This window comes from Octopus bimaculoides, chromosome 2 (assembly GCF_001194135.2).
Source record: "Octopus bimaculoides isolate UCB-OBI-ISO-001 chromosome 2, ASM119413v2, whole genome shotgun sequence".
NCBI classification, from domain to species: Eukaryota; Metazoa; Mollusca; class Cephalopoda; order Octopoda; family Octopodidae; genus Octopus; species Octopus bimaculoides.
In genome coordinates this window covers 167374748-167394527 of record NC_068982.1, presented here as the reverse complement: position 1 = coordinate 167394527, position 19780 = coordinate 167374748, and the positions used below count along the sequence as shown (strand labels likewise).

General features: G+C 34.4%; 1 protein-coding gene across 3 annotated transcripts in view; it reads right to left on the bottom strand.

Annotated features, from left to right (window-relative positions):
* Nucleotides 1–19780, bottom strand: part of LOC106869338 (serine/threonine-protein kinase 10) — a 115442-nt gene that overhangs the window by 75482 nt on the left and 20180 nt on the right. For all 3 annotated transcript variants that reach the window (XM_014915051.2, XM_014915052.2, XM_052965710.1), the window contains one exon: nt 9850–9983. In XM_014915051.2, the coding sequence (XP_014770537.1) occupies nt 9850–9983 (134 nt within the window). The remainder of the gene's footprint in view (nt 1–9849; nt 9984–19780) is intronic.

Sequence of the window (19780 nt, the reverse complement as noted above, 5' to 3'; positions counted from 1 at the left end):
ACATAGTTGCCCACCGCCGAACAATTTAGGTCTTAATAGACACAAGATGTGATCTATTTCTAGCACATTGAATGTCCACGTTAGTGGTCAACGTTATATATATATATATATACATACATATATATATATTTACATATATATATATATATATATATATACACACCACCTGTCCTCGTCTTGTTATTATTTGTATATTCTCCCATATATACATATATACTCTCTTTTACTTGTTTCAGTCATTTGACTGCAGCCATGCTAGAGCACCACCTTTAGTCAAACAAATCGACCCCAAGACTTATTCTTTGGAAGCCTAGAATTTATTCTATCGGTCTCTTTTGCCGAACCGCTAAGTTACAGGGACGTAAATGCACCACCATCGGTTGTCAAGCGATGCTGGGGGGACAAAGACAGACACACAAACCAATACACACATATACACATATATATATACATATATACGATTGGGCTTCTTTCAGTTACCGTCTACCAAATCCACTCACAAGGCTTTGATCGGCCCGAGGCTATAGTAGGAGACACTTGCCCAAAGTGCCATGCAGTGGGACTGAACCCAGAACCATGTGGTTGGTAAGCAAGCTACTTACCACACAGCCACTCCTGCGCCTATATATATATTTATTTATTTTAGTTTTACTTTTTTACATCTCTACCTTTTAATTTTTATAATTATCCTCCTGCTTTCATTACTCAACATATGCGCTTGACTGATACATTTTGATGTCAGTGTCTATCCTCTGCCAATCCACTTTATGATGCTCCAGTGCAATGAATGTCAAACAACAACTGTCCACATTAATTTGATTATATTTTATCATTATCACCACTACATTCCTCTATAGTTTGCCCTAGAATTTTATTGCCACTAACTTTTCTCTTTACCCATCACACACCTACACTCCAACTGATTGTTTTCACTCTAGTGTTTGTTTATTCTTTTCATATCACCATTATAACCACTATAATCATCATCATCATTGTCATTATTATTAGCATTTATTTCCTAATGTTAGCATTATATTGAAGGTGGCAGCATGCTGACAGAATCATTAGCATGCCAGGTAAAATGCTTAGCAGCATTTCGTCCATCTTTATGTTCGGAGTTCAAATTCTGCCATGGTCAACTTTGCCTTCAATCTTGGGGAGGGGGGGGGGTCTATAAAATAAGCACCAGTTGAGTACTGGAATTGATGTAATCAACACGTCCACTCCCTCAAAATTGCTGGCCTTGTGCAAAAATTTGAAACCAATATTAATACTATGTTTATCATCATTATTATTATTATTATTATTATTAATATCATTATTATTAAGGCAGCAAGCTGGCAGAATCATTAGCACACTGAACAATGTGTCCGTCTTTTTGTTCTAAGTTCAAATTCTGCCATGGTCAACTGCCTTTCAGGGTTAATAAAATAAGAACCAGTTGACCACCAGGATCAATGTAATCAACTAATTCCCATTCCCCAAAATTTCAGGCTTTGTCTCTATAGAAGAAAGGATTATCATCATCAAAATTACCCAAAACTTGTTTTTTTACTAACTGCTCGTTTACCAGTTATGGTAATTGAAAAGATTTTCTTTTATTATTCTTATTCTTTTTTAACTTAATTTTTGTACATATTCTTATTTTAAATTTTATTATCATTATTGTGCACTCCCCCACCCCATAATATTTTCTACATTGGCCACTACTTACATTTGTGATTTATTACTGTCCCGTGTTTTATCAAAGCCTTTTGTACCACAACTATTAGTTTTATTAAGGTTGGAATTGTTGTTATTTTTATCTTTCTCATAGCTTTTTTTTTTTTATAATCATTGTTGTTTCCTTTTTATATAAACAACACCAAATGCATATTCTTCACACAAGGCAAAGAGGCACAGTGTAATGCCAATCTGATGAAGAACTGCTCCAACATATTCAATCACACATATTACATAACTTTTCACACAGAATCATTTACATGCAATGTATTTAAAAACAAAGAGGTACAGAAACAATTTAAACAAATATCAAAGCAGTGGTAAATTCATTATCTCCTAACATATATGCACACACGTACACACACACACACACACACACACACACACACACAATAAGTCGTTTAAAGAACACTGATTTCAGAACAATGATTTTAAAAATTAAAAGCTATTTCAGCATAATGACACAACTCTATTGGAAATGACCAAACTGTCACTGAGGCAATAACATCAAAAGACTTTTGAAACCACAAAAGCAGCACACATGTTGTCATAACGATTATATTATGGTCATGGAAGTTCAATGTTGCAATTTGAGTTGAAGTGGCAGAATGGCTTCAATTGGATTTGGCTTGAGATCTGAAACTTCTATGGAGAACTTATCCTTGAGAACTGTACCTCAGACAATTTGGGATAGCAATTTGCATTCTATTCAAAATGTGATTTCATGTTGCAAACACTTGGACCTAAAGCAGTGCCACCATACTAGAATAACTAACTATAAAGTACCAGAGCAGCCTTATATGTTGAATCAGCCAAGAAACTGACAATTCATGTTCTATCAGAAACATTATGACTGATAGAATCAGATACAAAGATATACAAACACATGTAGGGGAATATATAGACAATAAAAACAAATAGACAAGCTGACAAAATCAGTGAAACAGACAGCTAGAGAGAGAGACAGAGATGTGCAGGCAAATAGTAACCACCACTCCTACCACTTCCATCATCTATTCCCTCAGTCTATACTCACAGTTGAATGACTTTACAAGTGGCCTACTCAATAGGACTGAAACATGAAGACTAACATCTTTATATTTAAAATAAAAATACTAAAAAATGATATTGTTTGTGAATTAATCTAATTAACTCTAAAATTAGCTTTTTGGGCTGCTTTCAAGAAATGATCTATAAATACATTTTTCCAAGAAATAAAGTTGCTTTACTTTTTTAATTTTTTTCATCTTCTTTCACATTTATTTTCTTATTCTTTGTCCATTTTTAAAACCCAACATCACTGCTGCTGTTATCATCACTATTATCATTTTAACATCTATTTCCCTATACTATCACAAATAAGGTAAGTCACCTTTCTACACATCATAATCGTGTGCCAGGTCATCTGTAAAATCAACATTTCTCAGTCTAGTTCATCCCAGATCTTTCTTACTTTACATCTAAGAAATGATTTCTTTATATATCTCTAATTTTTGTTTGTTTTCTTCCATCTATCAATTGTCATTTGCTTGCCTTAATAAATGTTCCCCTAAAGTGGCCATCTCACACATTTTTAATTGCAATTCAGTTTAACTTACTTGCACGTCCATCAGTCTACAATCAGCTAATTTTTCTCTAATTTCTGCAGATCTTCTAGATTCATTATTTTTTCTTCACTGCCAAATAGCTTCTCACTCCTTCAATTTCTTTAACTCAGATACCTTTGTTTACAAAAAATATTGGCAATATCGGTAATAAGCCCTAAACCACTTCCATCACTCATGAATCATTAACACCAAGCAACAATCACTCCTACCTCCAGCATTAAATATGTCACCTAGGTAACAATACTTAGTGAATCATCTGAGTAATCCATGGTCTACTAAGCAGTATATGGCTAATGGTTACTCATGCAGTTAACTTCTCCAGTAACATATAGAGAGATTTCGTTGAATACTTTAATGTGCTGATGCTCTGTTTAAGGTCTAACTGTTTTCATTAAAATTCTTGTCAACTCTCCACATATCAGGTAAGGACATTCGATTTACACTATTAGTTTTTTTTTGTTTTGTTTTTTTTGTGTGATGTCTGTCATTGATGGGTGCCCCCCCTACTTTAAAGAAGAAACATAGTAAGATGAGAGGAAATGAAGGTAAACAGAGATGAGAGGTGGGAGCTGGGGGTAGGTTCTGGGGTAAGAGCTGGCAATGGAGTGGAAGCTGACAGGTGAGGACAAAGGAGTCATTTTTGGGAGCAGGTGTGAAAGGCTGCAAAACTTTCTCTAGTCTTTCATCTCCACTAATTATGATAAGGTGCCAAACCAAAAGTGTCCTTAACCTTGGATGTTCAGAAGCCTTTCTACTGTATGTCACAGATATAAATTCACCTTTAACCCCTTTTACTGTGGAAATTATATATTCACTCAAAATTGCATTACCATTAACAGCAGAAAGCAGTTTTATATTCCAATCTATCTTTTGTTGAAGTATTTCATGTTTGAAATTGTTTTTTGCTGAGATGTTAAGTTTATTGAGGCAATGTGACTAGCAAAAAATACCAATTCTATTTTCTTGGTAGAAATTTATCATTATTGGAATCATCATCCTCATTTAGTGTCTATTTTCCATGCTGGCATGGGTTAGACGGTTTGACTGGAACTGGTAAGCCAGAGAGCTGTACCAGGCTCCAGTCTGATTTGGGCTTGGCTTCTACAGCTGGATGCCCTTTCTAACGCCAACTACTCCGAGAGTGTCATGGGTGCCTTTTATGTGTCACCAGTACAGGGCTGCATGAAATTTAATTTTGCAGTTAAAGGATTTATCCACTGGATTCAAAACCAACTCTTCCAGCTTTTTCAGTTCTTCATGATAACCTGAGAAACCCGTCATCAGCATATAAGATATTCCCAAAGAAATTCAATTTGCCAAAGCAACAAGGCATAGCACCTGGGTGGATACTTATGTGTACACCAAAAATTCTTCATTAACAATATATATATACTTCATTCAAAATCCTCAAAAATAATACTCAGCTCTCAAAAGCTAGTCATCTATAACAAGCTTTCTCATTGCCTCTCATACTACAGAATGCGGATAACTGACAAAAGCTATTTTAAAAGTCATTTTAAAATCCTCTCTCTAACAGAAGCTAAATGGACATAGGTACAACTTTCCTTCCTCAAACTAAAAAAATACACAAAAACATTTTTTTAAAATCTGCACTTGATCCTTTGCACATTGTTCTAAAAAGGTCTGATGGCCAACCTAACAAGGTTCTAGACTACTAACCAGAACAACAGTTTATATTACATCAATGTAACAATGACTCAAATTATTTCCAAATGGTCCAGTTCACTTACCTGTAAGAAGGAACCAATAAGTATGTAAAACTTAGCACGAAGTAGGAGAGGGGAAAGAAAGGCATAAATCTGTGGTGTTTCGTAATTTTCAGTGCTAAATTCAAATCTTACCAACATGAGGGTTAGACCCTTTCATGATTACATACACTGCCCCAATGAACCAAATGGATGAAGAAATTCATACTCTTCTCTACTCACCTTCTCTCTCTCTCTCTCTCACACACACACACACACAAATAAATAAATAATACATCATCTAAAATCATGTTCTGGCTCAGTATTGCTGCATTGAAATGTTTTGTTCAAAATGAGATCAATTAATGGAAAGTTTCAGATAAATTTACTGAAGCAAATCATTTTAATGGCATGAACAGCCTGTTAACTTTATAATATTAACAATTTCTGTAGCTAGCCCAACAAGCTTGACTTTTGATAATCTACTTAAAAGAAAGAAAAAAATCTAACAAGCAAAGCCAGCCTAACCTTAGATTTACATAAAAGATAGAAATGTATCGTTTGAAGATACTCAATCAAAAGTAGATTTTAGAAAATAAAACTGGTTAAGGAAACCAGAGTTAAAAACATAATGAGTTTCCTAGTCATAACTATTCAGCAGTAAATTACTACAGTTCAGAAATACATCTCTTGTCAAGTTGTGAGGTCTTTCATAATAAACGGACATAAATCAGTGTTGAGAGTGAGAAAAAGAGAGAGAACTTTTTTCATTATTACTTTATGTTAGAAAGAACAAGAAAGCACACAGTAGAATTTTGCCAAACATGATATCAGATATGATAACTGCAATACAGTTTATATTTACATGGTGTGATTTTCTACTGCTTCAAAACATACTGACCTCCAACTTTTGACTGCATTACAACTCAGCCTCAGGCGTGAATCAAAGATAATTTGTTATTTGTTCTTGTTTTAACTTTCTTAGCTAGTTGTGGTTTGAATAGGCAATAGGAACAGTAGATGGAGATTTAACAAGAATAGGGTAAAAGACTCACATGTGCATGCGTGCATGTGTGCATGTGTGTGTTATTTCTTTACTACCTACAAGGGGCTACACACAGAGGAGACAAACAAGGACAGACAAACGGATTAAGTCGATTATATTGACCCCATTGTGTAAATGGTACTTATTTAATCGACCCCGAAAGGATGAAAGGCAAAGTCGACCTCAGCTGAATTTGAACTCAGAACGTAGCGGCAGACATAATACTGCTAAGCATTTCGCCCGGCGTGCTAACGTTTCTGCCAGCTCGCAGTGCACGCGCACGCGTGTGTGTGTGTGTGTATGTTATGAACCCAATCTCCATCACTAGCCCCATTTTATTGTATGTTTTGCCATATTCACACAAATGAATGGGTTTTCTCTGACACTGTATTGTTAAGCATTACAATCCTTTGTCATTTCCTTAGTACAATACATCTTGCAATCAGTCTTCAACATTTTGTCCCATGTCCTCCTCTGTCTCCATCTTCTACAAGTTCCATTCACTTTGAGCATGCAGCTGTCACCCTCCCTATAAACATCATATGTCTGTATAATCACAATTTCCTTTCTCACCTACTACAATAATTCCTCTCATAAACAGCTTCTCTCTCAGCTTATAGTACTTCATTATTCATGCACACTAATTTTACTCATCAAGCAATGTATACTCACTTCATTTCTTACTAGTCTTTGCAAATCTTCTGCAGTCAAGGCCCATGTCTCGCTTACCATGCAGCATTGCACTTTGCAAGAAATCATTGTACAATCTGTCTCTCACTCAGAGGGAGAAGCCCTTTGTTGTCAAATCATTCTTCAAGCCTAGTTTCCATTAGTAATCACCAAATCAGAGGGAAAGGCCCAACCAAAGCCCTTTTCCAGGTTGATGAATGCTACGTGTAGGAACTTACTCTGAGCTAAATAATTCTACAGTTGTCCCTGACCAGCTGCTTTCCTGTTTTCATATCCTTACTTCCTCAATTTACCATACTGTTGTCAACTTGGATAGCTGGTTCCTCTTCTGGGTCTACATGAATAGGCTCTCACCACCCCCCATACAATCTGCACATTCAACAGCCTCTCATTGTAGCACATCCATGCCTCTTTCTTTCTGACATCAGTAAGAGAAAGAATGCTATTATCATTCCATACACATCACCCCAACAACATATGGATTCTCTCTAAAATAATGCCAAGCAATCTCGAACACTTCATTCTTCTGATCCTTTTATCACAGAATATGTGCAAAACCTTTGCAAAACTTGGGTAGGAACAATAATAGGAGTACTACTCTTACATCTAGGATGGTGCTGCTGTTACACACACAGTTGTCTTCCACTCAGGCACTTCAAATCCGCAAATTTTCACTCAAATTCATTCTCTCTCTCTCTCTCTCACACACACACACACACACACACACACACACACACACACACACACACACACACACACACACACACACAAAAGTTTCCACACTAATCTCTACAACCATCCCCTTCAATCCTAGAATACCATAATTCTGGAATTTCTTCCACTGCAAACGTTTTTCCTGCTTAACCCCTTCCTCCAGACCAGCCAATAAATTTTTTTGAAATATTATCAATTACCATCATCATCATCATAATCATAACCTTTATTATTAGGGTAGCATAAATAGGTGAGATAATAGTTATTTTTATGACTTGCTACAATGAGTTCAAAGTATGTCAATATCTACTTCGCTTTCCATTTATTCCTGGTCAAACCAAAATTACACCAGATTTCATCAACTGATGATACAGCTCCCCTTCAATATTGGCATTGAACCAATGATGAGTTCTAATGACCAGAAATTATTATTATCAAAGTTTAAGGCAGTTGAATGCTTAACTAAATGTTATACTTGTGTCTAGATGAGTGTACCAGAGTTCTATGATCAAGTTCGACTAATGTTGATTTATTTGTCATCCTTCCAGGATAGACATACAATTTGCTTGAAGCTCCTATTAACTCCTATTATTAGGAATTTCAAATCGAAATTTCTGTACTGACCAGTAAAACCTATTATTTTTGATAATATTGTATACCAGGTGGTTGATGCAGAGATTTTAAAAGAGAGGAATTCATTCAGCTAATGCTGAAAATAACAAAATAACATCAGAAATCAACTAACACATTATTGGCTAAACACATCTGTGAAATAATATCAGGCTTCAGAAAACAATCTATTTCTATGTTAATGAGGAAAAGTGATAAAAATGGAAATGCAGGACAGACAGACAGGCACACAGCACATATTTGCACAGGTCACTCCAGACATACAACCATATGTGTATGTACACACATACAAACTCACAATCTGATATCACTATAAAATGCTAAATCACACAAGTATATACACACATTAAAATACAAACATAAAACTACACATACTGAATATATAGTCAATAACAAACAAAAAAGATATTTATTTAGTTGAAAAATCAATAAAAAAAAACTTTCATCTCCCCTTACATTGTTTGATGTCAGTAAACCCTACCACCCCATCACTTCACCCCTGCTCTTCACAATCCCTTCACCAACCCATAAAACTTTTTCTCTGGTTTTTATCTGACACTAACCACACCCTAGATTATCAAGCAGCAGTAATAACACTAAAAAATAAAAACAAGCCTTTACACTGCTAAAAACTACCATCAAATCTCCTTCATATCACATACCCAGCTGTCTTGAAAGAGGAAGGACACATTTGATGATGTGACCCAAGATACACCATCTGAATAGATGGATGAGGAGTGTCATAGCTGGAACATTCCTCGTCATAGATTTTCTGGATCAGAGCTGACCTGTGGCTAAACAATAACAATGCTAACAATAACAGTAAGAACAAGTGTCAGAGAATTTTCTTGCCTGTTATCAGTACCATTGTATGCAGCAAAAGAAACAAGGAAAATACTGAAAATATTAAAATATATTTTGAGCTGAAATGTAAAAACAAAAAAGTAGGGGGCATATACTATTGTGTCTTGAGGGAGACTATCAAAATGGCTCAGTAATCTTAGAAGGCTCTTAGCAACCATGGCTCATAACAACCACAAAACCACACATGCAAAGCAGAATTGCTAGATTAATTGGTTTGTTTCTTATTGATTTCTCAATAAAATTAATAACTTGTTTTTTGATTGTTATTGACTATATTCGTCCATCTTGTGTATGTGTTTCATTTTTTTTGTCTGCTAGAAGCTATGGGTAATCCATGACTTGGTTTAACCCTATCACTTAGCCCTTGGGTGCATTTAGTAGAGTCCACTCTGTTGCAAGTATTCAGACCTGAACTCTAGTCTGAAGATAACTAGATATCTTGATAAGCTGCTTCCTACAGCACCTTCATTATGGTAGTGAAAGTGCTTGTTATAGAGTAAATACAAAAGTCACCCCACCACCCGCAGAAGCCTAAGCCTAGGGACCAGCATCTTTACATAGTTCTTTGAGAAGCTGCCATATCTGCAGGTGACCCCCAATTGCAGGCACCAGTTTTCAACTGTTACAAAAAGGTATTAAAGTAATGATTAGCAGCAAACAATGTGTAGCATTTTTGTCTTTCCTTCCCCTCCATTAGACTTGGAGATCCTACAAAAGTGCATGACACTGGATTTTCTCCATCAACTAAGCCATTAGAAAAAAATAACATATACCATCATCAAAACAATCATAGCAATCACTACCACCAACAAAACTACAACAGTCACAATAAGCTAGATTATAAAAAAAAGAAAAACTCAGAATAACTTACCTGAGAAAATGGTCATCTTTAACTTTGTTTTCTTCTCCCATTGCTATAACCTTCGAAGTGGTGCTTGTCACCATAACACCATCCTTGATAAATTTCCTGGTCTTAGTGATGGTTCTGTAATGGCTCTTGGTTTCCTACAACAGAAATAAAATAATAATGATTACATCATGCTAAAGAGCAATCCATTGAATAATTAGTTCCAATAATGCTTCAGAAGGATACTAAATCAAACACGCCTGTTTACTCTTTTACTTGTTTCAGTCTTTTGACTGTGGCCATGCTGGAGCACCGCCTTTAGTCGAGCAAATCGACCCCAGGACTTATTCTTTGGAAGCCTAGTACTTATTCTTTCGGTCTCTTTTGCTGAACCGCTAAGTTACAGGGACATAAACACACCAGCATCGGTTGTCAAGCGATGTTGGGGGGACAAACACAGACATACAAACACATACTCACATACATATATATATATACATATATACAACAGGCTTCTTTCAGTTTCTGTCTACCAAATCCACTCACAAGGCATTGGTCGGCCCGAGGCTATAGTAGAAGACACTTGCCCAAGATGCCACGCAGTGGGACTGAACCCGGGACCATGTGGTTGGTAAGCAAGCTACTTACCACACAGCCGTCCAAGACATTAAGAAATCTCAACGGCAACAGATTAAAAACAAAAATAAAAGAGTAAAAATGTTTTATGAACAATAATATAGTACTGAAATAATGACTGAAATCTCAGGTGTTGAAATCCTGACATTGGCATATGAATTGTGCTTTTGAATCAATCCAGTTGAATTTAATTACCAATCCTTTCAAATAATTGAAATTTAAAAGAAAAAATATCCAGTTTCTTATATTTGTTGGATAAATTCAGATGAGTATCTCTATTTCAAAACCCCTTAAAAGGATGCATAGCAATTTAAAAAATAAATACCTCTAAAACAGTTTTATAAAACAAAATTTAAATTCTGGAAATTTGTATTTCCATTATCTTAGCTGCAGAAAGCTTTCTTTTTTGTCTTTAAAAAAAAATACTGAAGTATTCAATAATGAAGAAATATGGCTTTAATTTATGGGTTTAAAAAAAAAGTTCTCATTTTGTTAGTAAATTATTTGATGTTAAGTGATAAAAGGCACAAGAAATCCCTTCTCCTACTTAACCCAACCCTACAGCACGTTTGCAATGCCTAAATGTCTTAGATAAGTTACTGGTATTACAAATATTTTTCAGACTATTACAATCACATTAGATATGAAAAATGTTTTCATGAGAAGTCTCTAAAGATTAGGGGAACATAAGAAAAGCCTTAACAAGAGGAGAAATATTTCAGTGAAGAATAATTGAACACATATGGTGCAAAAAAAAAAAAAATGGAAACACACTACAACTGAATGAAATTTCCATAATTAATAATTAACTATGGTGAAAACTTTAAAAAAAAAGATCAAAGAAATAGTAGGTGTAAAGCTACTGTTACTGTAATCAGAAACCAAGGTAGACTTAAACTCAATAAGTGAAAAATGAATCTAAATAACCTAGAAATGATTCATTAATTGCCAATGTGTCAGTGGCCTAATGAATGGGAATGTTATTACTCTTAGTTTAGAAATAAATGTTATGCATTGAAATTTAGCCTAGTACTATGTACAATCCAGAAATAAGATGTCTAATGATGATTAGAGATCAAACTGATTACAATTTTGTTCAGATACTAAACTGTTTTTCGTCTGTAGAGATGAGGTTTATAGTCCAACCAATCAAAATCATGTATCTAAATGCAAATTTACATGCTTGTTTGTGATGGCTATATGTAGTCACTATAAAGAAACATGAATGTGTGTTGAGCATCAAAATACAAATTTTAAAAAAAGAACCATAATGCAATTGCCTTTTCTTGTGGTCAATTCCCAATTTATATGATCTCATTTCCTATCCATATTTGAACTCACTACTTCCTGTGACCTAGAAACTGTGCCAAATCAAAGTTCTCCTCATCTTAATTATAAACATACACAATTCATTTAGATTCAGTCTGCTGACCAAATTTCCACAATACATCTAGTATGTGGTTCATTTCCCTGTAACCACTGTGGAAAAATGTCCTGTAATTCATTGAAATATTGGCACAACACTGAAAACATCATTTTCTTTTAGTGCAACAGACAGAACCTCACCAAACTAATGGCTACAGCCAATTTCATAGGAATGAAACTTATGAATTTAAGGCATAGCAACACAGGTGTTGATAAAGATTTTCTAACAGTATTGATAATACAAATGAAGTTACACAACTCCAGCCAGGAATTGAAACTGGTTTGTAAACTCAGTTCACTGAGAATTACTTTGACTTTACAATGCTTTATAAATACTGCAGTTCTTTCACATTTTCAAAATTCACAGTTATTTATCGTGTATCTATGTATTTCTTATGCAATACACTGTGAACTGAATATCAATTTTTATTACAAATGTTTGTTCAGAGAGAAAAGGGTAAAATATAATTGTGGCCTTTTATTTTTCTAATATTTTGTTTCAGTATGAGCAAGTGTTAATTCATTATGAAAATAAATTGCTTTATTGTTAGTTAATCATTTCAAACTTGAAACAAAATTTAATTAGAACAATTAAGAAACAGAATATTTACAGGTCATTATATAAGGATGTTTAGTATATATTAAGATCAGGAATTAAGTTAGAAAGACATTTTCTTTGAGGTTGAGCTTTATGAAAATGCTTTAGATGTTGAGGAAAAGAAATTTATAGATATATGAATACAATTTCAAACAGCACTTATGTTTTCATAAACACAGCTGTTCTCTGATCAACTAACTTCCTAGAATATCGATTTTTATTAACTCTGGTAAAATATTTCTATGTAGAGAGAAGTTATCAATTAACCTTTCTTTCTATATTCTTCATATTACACACCATCTACTCACTCTCCACTAACCTGACCCAACCCACACTTGCAAAACCAATCTAACTGAAAAATTGCAATGAAATCAATGGAAATATTTTTGGGGTCAGTGAAAAGCTATGCAAAGGTCAGCAGGAAGCTGTTGGCAGCAGAAACCAAAATAAAATTAAAATATAGCCTCAGAGTATTATCATGAGTAATAGAATGATGCTTTGTCTTTCTAATGAGTTGGAAACAGAAAAATATACACAATAGCTAACATGAGAAGAGAAAGAGATATACATAGGAGAATGGGGGGAAAATCAATATAATTGCAATAGATTAAAATACCATTATATACTTGCTGATAATTGATAAAATACAATAAAACTTGGAGCTTGGTTGAATGGAACAACAATATCAACAATAACAATATGAAAAGACCAGTAGTAGTAGTAGTTAGAGTAATAATAACAGTAGTGGTAATATGGGAGCAAGGTCTTGAACAAATATGATTATTAAAGTGAATTTAGTGGACAGTATACTCTTGTAATTTCAACAATTAGAGATGTTATTACATAAAGAATTGAAAATCATAATAAAAGCAATAACAACAGCAGATACAATAAGAATAACCAAAAAACAAACAATTCCAGGTCATCGGGTTTCATTTTTGCAGACTGGTTGTATCTATTGACATAAGTAAACTAATATTCAAGCATCTTAATGTTTACTTGCTGTTGAGGTTTCAAAAATATATTGCTTAAAATGGCTCTAGGCTGCATCACAGACTATGGTTAACACTATACCACAATTACAAGTACTACTACTACTACTACTACTACTACTACTACTACTACTACTACTACCACCACCATCAGTTTTACTGAAATATAACACTGCTTGCTATCATATAGAGAACTTCTCTGAAAAGCAATTCAATCTATTTTGCAATCACATAGCCTAACCAAACACTGACAGTAATTTAACTCCTCCACAACAACAATAATGAAAACTGAAACTACTAAGACTAAGTGTACTACTACAACAGTCAAAAGTGAAAAGTTCCTAATTCCTAATGATTGTTAAAGATTCTTAGGAACTAAAGCCCACTCAGTTGCTAGTTCACTTTAAAGCTTAGCAGGATCTTCATCATTATAATTATTACCATCTACTCCATTATTATTACTATCATCACCATTATTATCAACAGGAGTTTAACATAAGCCACTTAGGGAGCCTCTACATAATTACACAGCCTGTTATGAAAAGCAACCAAATTGCATCTTAGCATCTTAGAAAAGGAAAGACACATTAATAATATAGAAGTAGATACTGCTGCTATGCCTGAAAAAAAATCTAGGCGGTCAAGGTTGGAATGCATATGATTGTAGGCTCGAAACCATCCTGGGGCCAGACAACAACAGGAATTAAATTAAGAATTTAGCAATTTCTTTCTTCTCACTCTTACTTGAGGAAAGAGATTGCCAAAATGTTTTCTATCATTCTGTAACTTTTGTTTATTCATGTTCCAAATCACTGAAGACTGTACATCATCATTCTCAACTAGTTTTTGAGAAAGGTATTGATAAAGATGCTGAAGATGATGGTGAAAGCATAAGTGATAATCATAATTGTGTTAACAATTATCATGTTGATGAAAGTTTAAAAGCAAATAATCTAACTGCAACATGTTTTTCTTTTTTTTTTTTGCGGGGGAGGGGGGTTACTTTTAGAACAATAAAGAATTATGATAATGAGCTGCATGTCAAAATCTAACAACACCCACTGAATTGCACTGTATCTTTGCACTAAAAAGAGTATTCTTCAAAGAATGGGAAGTTAATGGTGGCATTCGGTTGATGATAGCATGAAATTACAATGGCTCGATGTTATGATACTAACAAAGGTAAAAATGATGGTGATATTTAAAGATAATAATGAGATTCAAAATGTCGGAAATCATCATGATTATGATGGTGCTGAAAATCTTGATAACAATGGTCATCATCATTTTCTACGTAAGCATGGGTTAGACACATCATCATGGTTTGATTCAATTCTTATTTCTAGTTACAGCTCACTTTGATGGACTGGTAGACCATGTCTCGCACATACATTCCACTTTAGGCATGGTTTCTATAGCTAGGTGCCCTTCCTGACATCAGCCACTTTAGAAAATATACTGGGTACATTCTATCAAGGTATCAACACTAGAAGAGCTGTCATACTCTCTATACAACTAAAGTGTCTTCTCCAGAACATCAAAACCCTTCAATTGAAAAAGAATCACAACACAACCATGCTTGCATGTGCGCTCGCACACACACATGCACACACACATACACACCCCACATATATATACACGTTTCCAACAGTACCTCCCAAAACTAGAAACCATTAAGTTTTGTCCTAGCCTAATAACATGTTATGTCTCAAGCTACTGCTATCTAGTACCTTCGGATGATCTCTACTCAACCGCTACACAACTGCTACTCAACCACACCTACCACGACCAGACTACTTCTATTTATGTCTTGGGAGATCCTACTTCTTCGCCTGGGGCATCAACACAACGTAAGATCATCCATGAAGGCAATCAAGCATTATCAATATATGTAATCACCATAAACCATGAACTCAAAAACATGTTCAACTTTACATGTATGAAGGACGACTCAGAATAATGAGACCCCAAGATATAAATCAGTGCTCCACAATCAGTAAGCTGTGGCGCACTGCTGTGCCATGAGATGACGCTTGGTGTGCCACAAGACGATGCTAGGTGTGCCACAAGACGATGCTAGGTGTGCCACAAGACGATGCTAGGTGTGCCGCAGTGTAACCTGAATATAATTTTTTGCCTTATACTTTTAGTTATATTTTTAGTTCAGGTGTGCTGCTGAATTTTGAAAAGAATATAAGTGTACTGCAAGTGGAAAAAGGCTGTGGAGCATTGGTATAAATGATACACAAACAAGGATATCAAACACACATTCCCGAGAAAGTAACATAGATAGAGGATGCGGATTAGAAACACAAGACTGAGTAAAAGTGAGAGGTAAAGTAAACATGTGAGAGAGCATAGGAAATGGAAAGTTGGGGGGGGGGGGTAATAAGAACTCCATGTAAAGAAAGAGAGAGGTGATGAAGGAAAAGTAAAAATATGTAGCAAAGTTTGTGATGACACTACATTTTCATTTATGTCATTCTCGCCTATCTTTTTGAATAATTTTTGAAATCCATTTCAATGAATAAAATAATAATGCAAGCAACTGAAAATCTGTCTACTCCAAGACTGTAAATTCACTACACAAATGCAGATATCAATTTCATTTTATCAAAAGATTTGTAATAAACTTTTAAAGGTCTTCTCTTTGTGCATGTATAAGGGATGTATTTATGTAAAAATGTGCACAAGTAAGAGTGTGTGTGTGTGTGTTTAAAGTAAGTTAGTTGATAACTAAAGATGCAGCGAAGCCCCTAATATCTAAAAGCAGATTTATCAGCTATGGAATGAAGGAGCAGAGATTCTGAAGAAGTGGATAGATGATGAGCAGCAAGAGCAAAGTACATCAGATGTGACAGCGTGAGATTGCAGACACAATAGCAGAAAGAAGAATTCAAGATGCTCGAAGTCAGTGTGTTGGACAATCTGAAGAGACACTTGAGGAAACTTAGATGAGAAGACAGCAAGATGGAGAGAAGCACATAAGATGATTGGAAACAATTGTTATTGAAGAAAGAAAGAGAATGAGAGCACAAAGTACAGAACAGCAACCAGAATGTAAAATAAAACTGAAGAACAAAGAGGAATAAAAATAGAAATAATAGTAGTAAGATTTGCTAGAGTCAAGAATAAAGAAATTGAAGATCTCAGACAAAGGGCTTCTACAAGATTAGAAAATAGATCTGAAGAACAAAGAGAAAGAATAGATGACTTAAGGCAAGTAGTTGCAACAAGATGAGCAGATGAAACTCAATAACAAAAAGATGCACATTGGGAAAATAAAAGGACAACAATTATTGTGGAAATATAAAATGAAACAGATCGTAGAAATATTGGGAGATGTTGTAATGCTAAGAACATGAGACAAGCATGACATGACAAATACAATAATACATAAATAATTTAATATTTTCTCAAACATCATTCCTGTGGAGAATTTTATGATTATATCAATTTTGCGGACAAAGTACTTTCTTGCTGAGAAATCCAGCAATGGTTTATTTTTTAACTGCTGCCATAAAGGTAAAGTTAAGATTGCTCTGCAGCAATGTTTCTTAGAATATCTAAATCATGTTATGAGATAACCAGATCATCTTCGCATTCTAATTTTAAAACAACTAGACCATACTACTCGACACTTTAATTTGTTTGTATGGTGGCTAAAATAACTGAATTACAGGTTTGAAGATATTTTACATTTTAGAGTGCAAGGGCCAATTTATCATCATTTTAGATTGCATAGGCCTCTATTATTGCACTTCTAATATACACTCAAGAGGAAGTGAAAGACAATTTTCTCAACTGTATATTGTTGATTCAACAAAGGCTAATGAAATAGGATTTCATCACTAAGTCTAAAATTAGATGTAACCCTGAAATTAGGGCCACTATAGACACAATTATGAGAAAAAGAAATGTTTATGCAATGGCAGACAAAATGATATGAGAAATAGAAGAGGTGGAGCATGCACAGAGGAAAATAGACAAACCCAAACTGTAAGTATAAACACAAGGTTGTTTTGTTGATAGAAAACAATGTAATTTACCAATAATGGATAAAGTGGCAAAGGTATTCAGTTATGCAGATTTCTATTTTTAACCAAGAAAGACAGATGGACTATATCAGTGCTCTGCAACTGGCATGCCACCGCACACTGGTGTGCCATGAGACGATGCTAAGTGTGTTTAGTTATATACTTTTAGTTATATTTTTAGTTCACATGTGCTGCCGAAGTTTGAAAAGAATATAAATGTTACCACAGGTGAAAAAAATGTTGCGGAACACTGGACTATATTAATTCAATAGTGCAGTCTTACTTACCTACATTTTACATAAAGTTAAGGAAAGTATCAAATAGAGAAAAATATGAGGGAAGAGGAATTGTGCATGAGATAGAGCGATACAGATACATATTATTACGATATTAGTGATATGTTTTTTAGAGAATCTACAGCTCAGTGTAGCAGTTTATTCAGTGAGACTGTGGGTTCAAGGCCAGCCATATGAACATTTCTCTAATATGAAAATAAGGATGTAACACAACATATTAAAATTTGCTAAATCATTGCAAACATAGTTGTACAGTAATAGAATAATGTTTTGGATAAATCATATTTTTGATTTCATTCCATAGTGTGATGCTTTGCTGACATTTTATTTGTAACTTCCTGTCTTGTTTGTCATTATGCAACTCTTTCTATATAATGTGAGAGATCTAGTATGTCAGAATACTTAGGGGAAGAGTTAAGAGGAGGACAGTTTTAACTGTAGATGATAGACTAGAACATGAATGTGATGACAGTAAAACAAAGACAGAGTAAGACTTTGGAATGGATGAAGCAACAATGCCAACAATAAGAATAGATGACGATGACAAATAACGGTATTGCATCAACTTCAGATATTCAAACAGAAAAGGGAAAAAAAGGAATAGATGTAGGGTCATGATTGAAATGGAGCATATTTTGTCTATGAGGATGGAAGACTGTAGCCAAAAATGAGTTCCTTAAGCATGATGATTGTTAATATGATAGCTTTAAGCATCTCTGGAATTTAAAAAAAAATTAGATCTGAACTGAAGAAACTTTTACTGCTAGTTTTGGTCAAATAGTAATTTACAATGTCCATATAACAAGTAAGGCTGCAAATGCAGATAAAAAGTGCAACCAAAAATTGTCCTGCTGTTTTGAAAACATAATCAACAAGAAATAAATATGATGAAACGGGCTTACTCTTGAAAAATTCTTTCACAATAAACTTTTTGTTGAAGAAAGTAAAATTGCAACCCAGTTTTGAAGAGTCAAAAGATCAATAAGAACTTTTAAGAGGAAATTCTGACAGTCACTTTAAATTAAAACCCATTTTTCAGTAACACACAGAGAATCCCAGGTTTGTTAACAGCTACAACCAATAATCTTCAGAAATATTTTGGCATTCTAACAAAGCAATTTTTGAAGATGGGTTTTCAACATTTTTGCCCCGCAGAAGAAAAGTACTGCAAAATAAATGATCTTACTTTGAAAGTTTTTTTTTTAAATTTTAGACAATACTCTAGTCATCTACCTGCACTTAGTGACTTAGACAAAGATATGAAGGTCTTATTTTTGCCTTTCTACTGGCTATAGCCCAAGGGATACTGCACTAACAATTTTGCTAAACTTCCTCAACAAGAAATATTTATTGAACAACTAGCTAACTTTGGAAGAAAGCAATTTTGATGGAATAGACAATAGAGATGTTTGTGATTTAGTTCAATCATGCTTAAAGAATTAAGCTGGTCGTGACCTTCTTAATTTGGATCAATAGCATGCAAACAAAGAAGTGGAAAATCAAGCTTACAAAAATGAACAACAAATAAAGAAAATGACCATAAAAGAATTAGATGGATGTTTCTCAAATATAAAAAATTCAAGCAATTAATAACATTGAATGAAGCATTCAAGATCGGTGAAACTTGGACCAATAACTTCACAGATACAGGCATATGGACACAGAGATAAAGAAAATATAAGATAAATATGTAGTTCAAATGATTTTGATTGAATATGTATCACTCAAAGAAATAAATTCATCGAAAACTATTTTGTTTCCTCCATTTTTTTATGCACTCTAAAGTAAAGCATCATTTCATTTGTGGCTGTGTGATAAGCAGCATGCTTACAATCCACATGGTTCCGGGTTCAGTCCCACTGCGTGGCACCTTGGGAAAGTGTCTTCTACTATAGCCTCGGGCCGACCAAAGCCTTGTGAGTGGATTTGGTAGACGGAAACTGAAAGAAGCCCGTCATATATATATATATA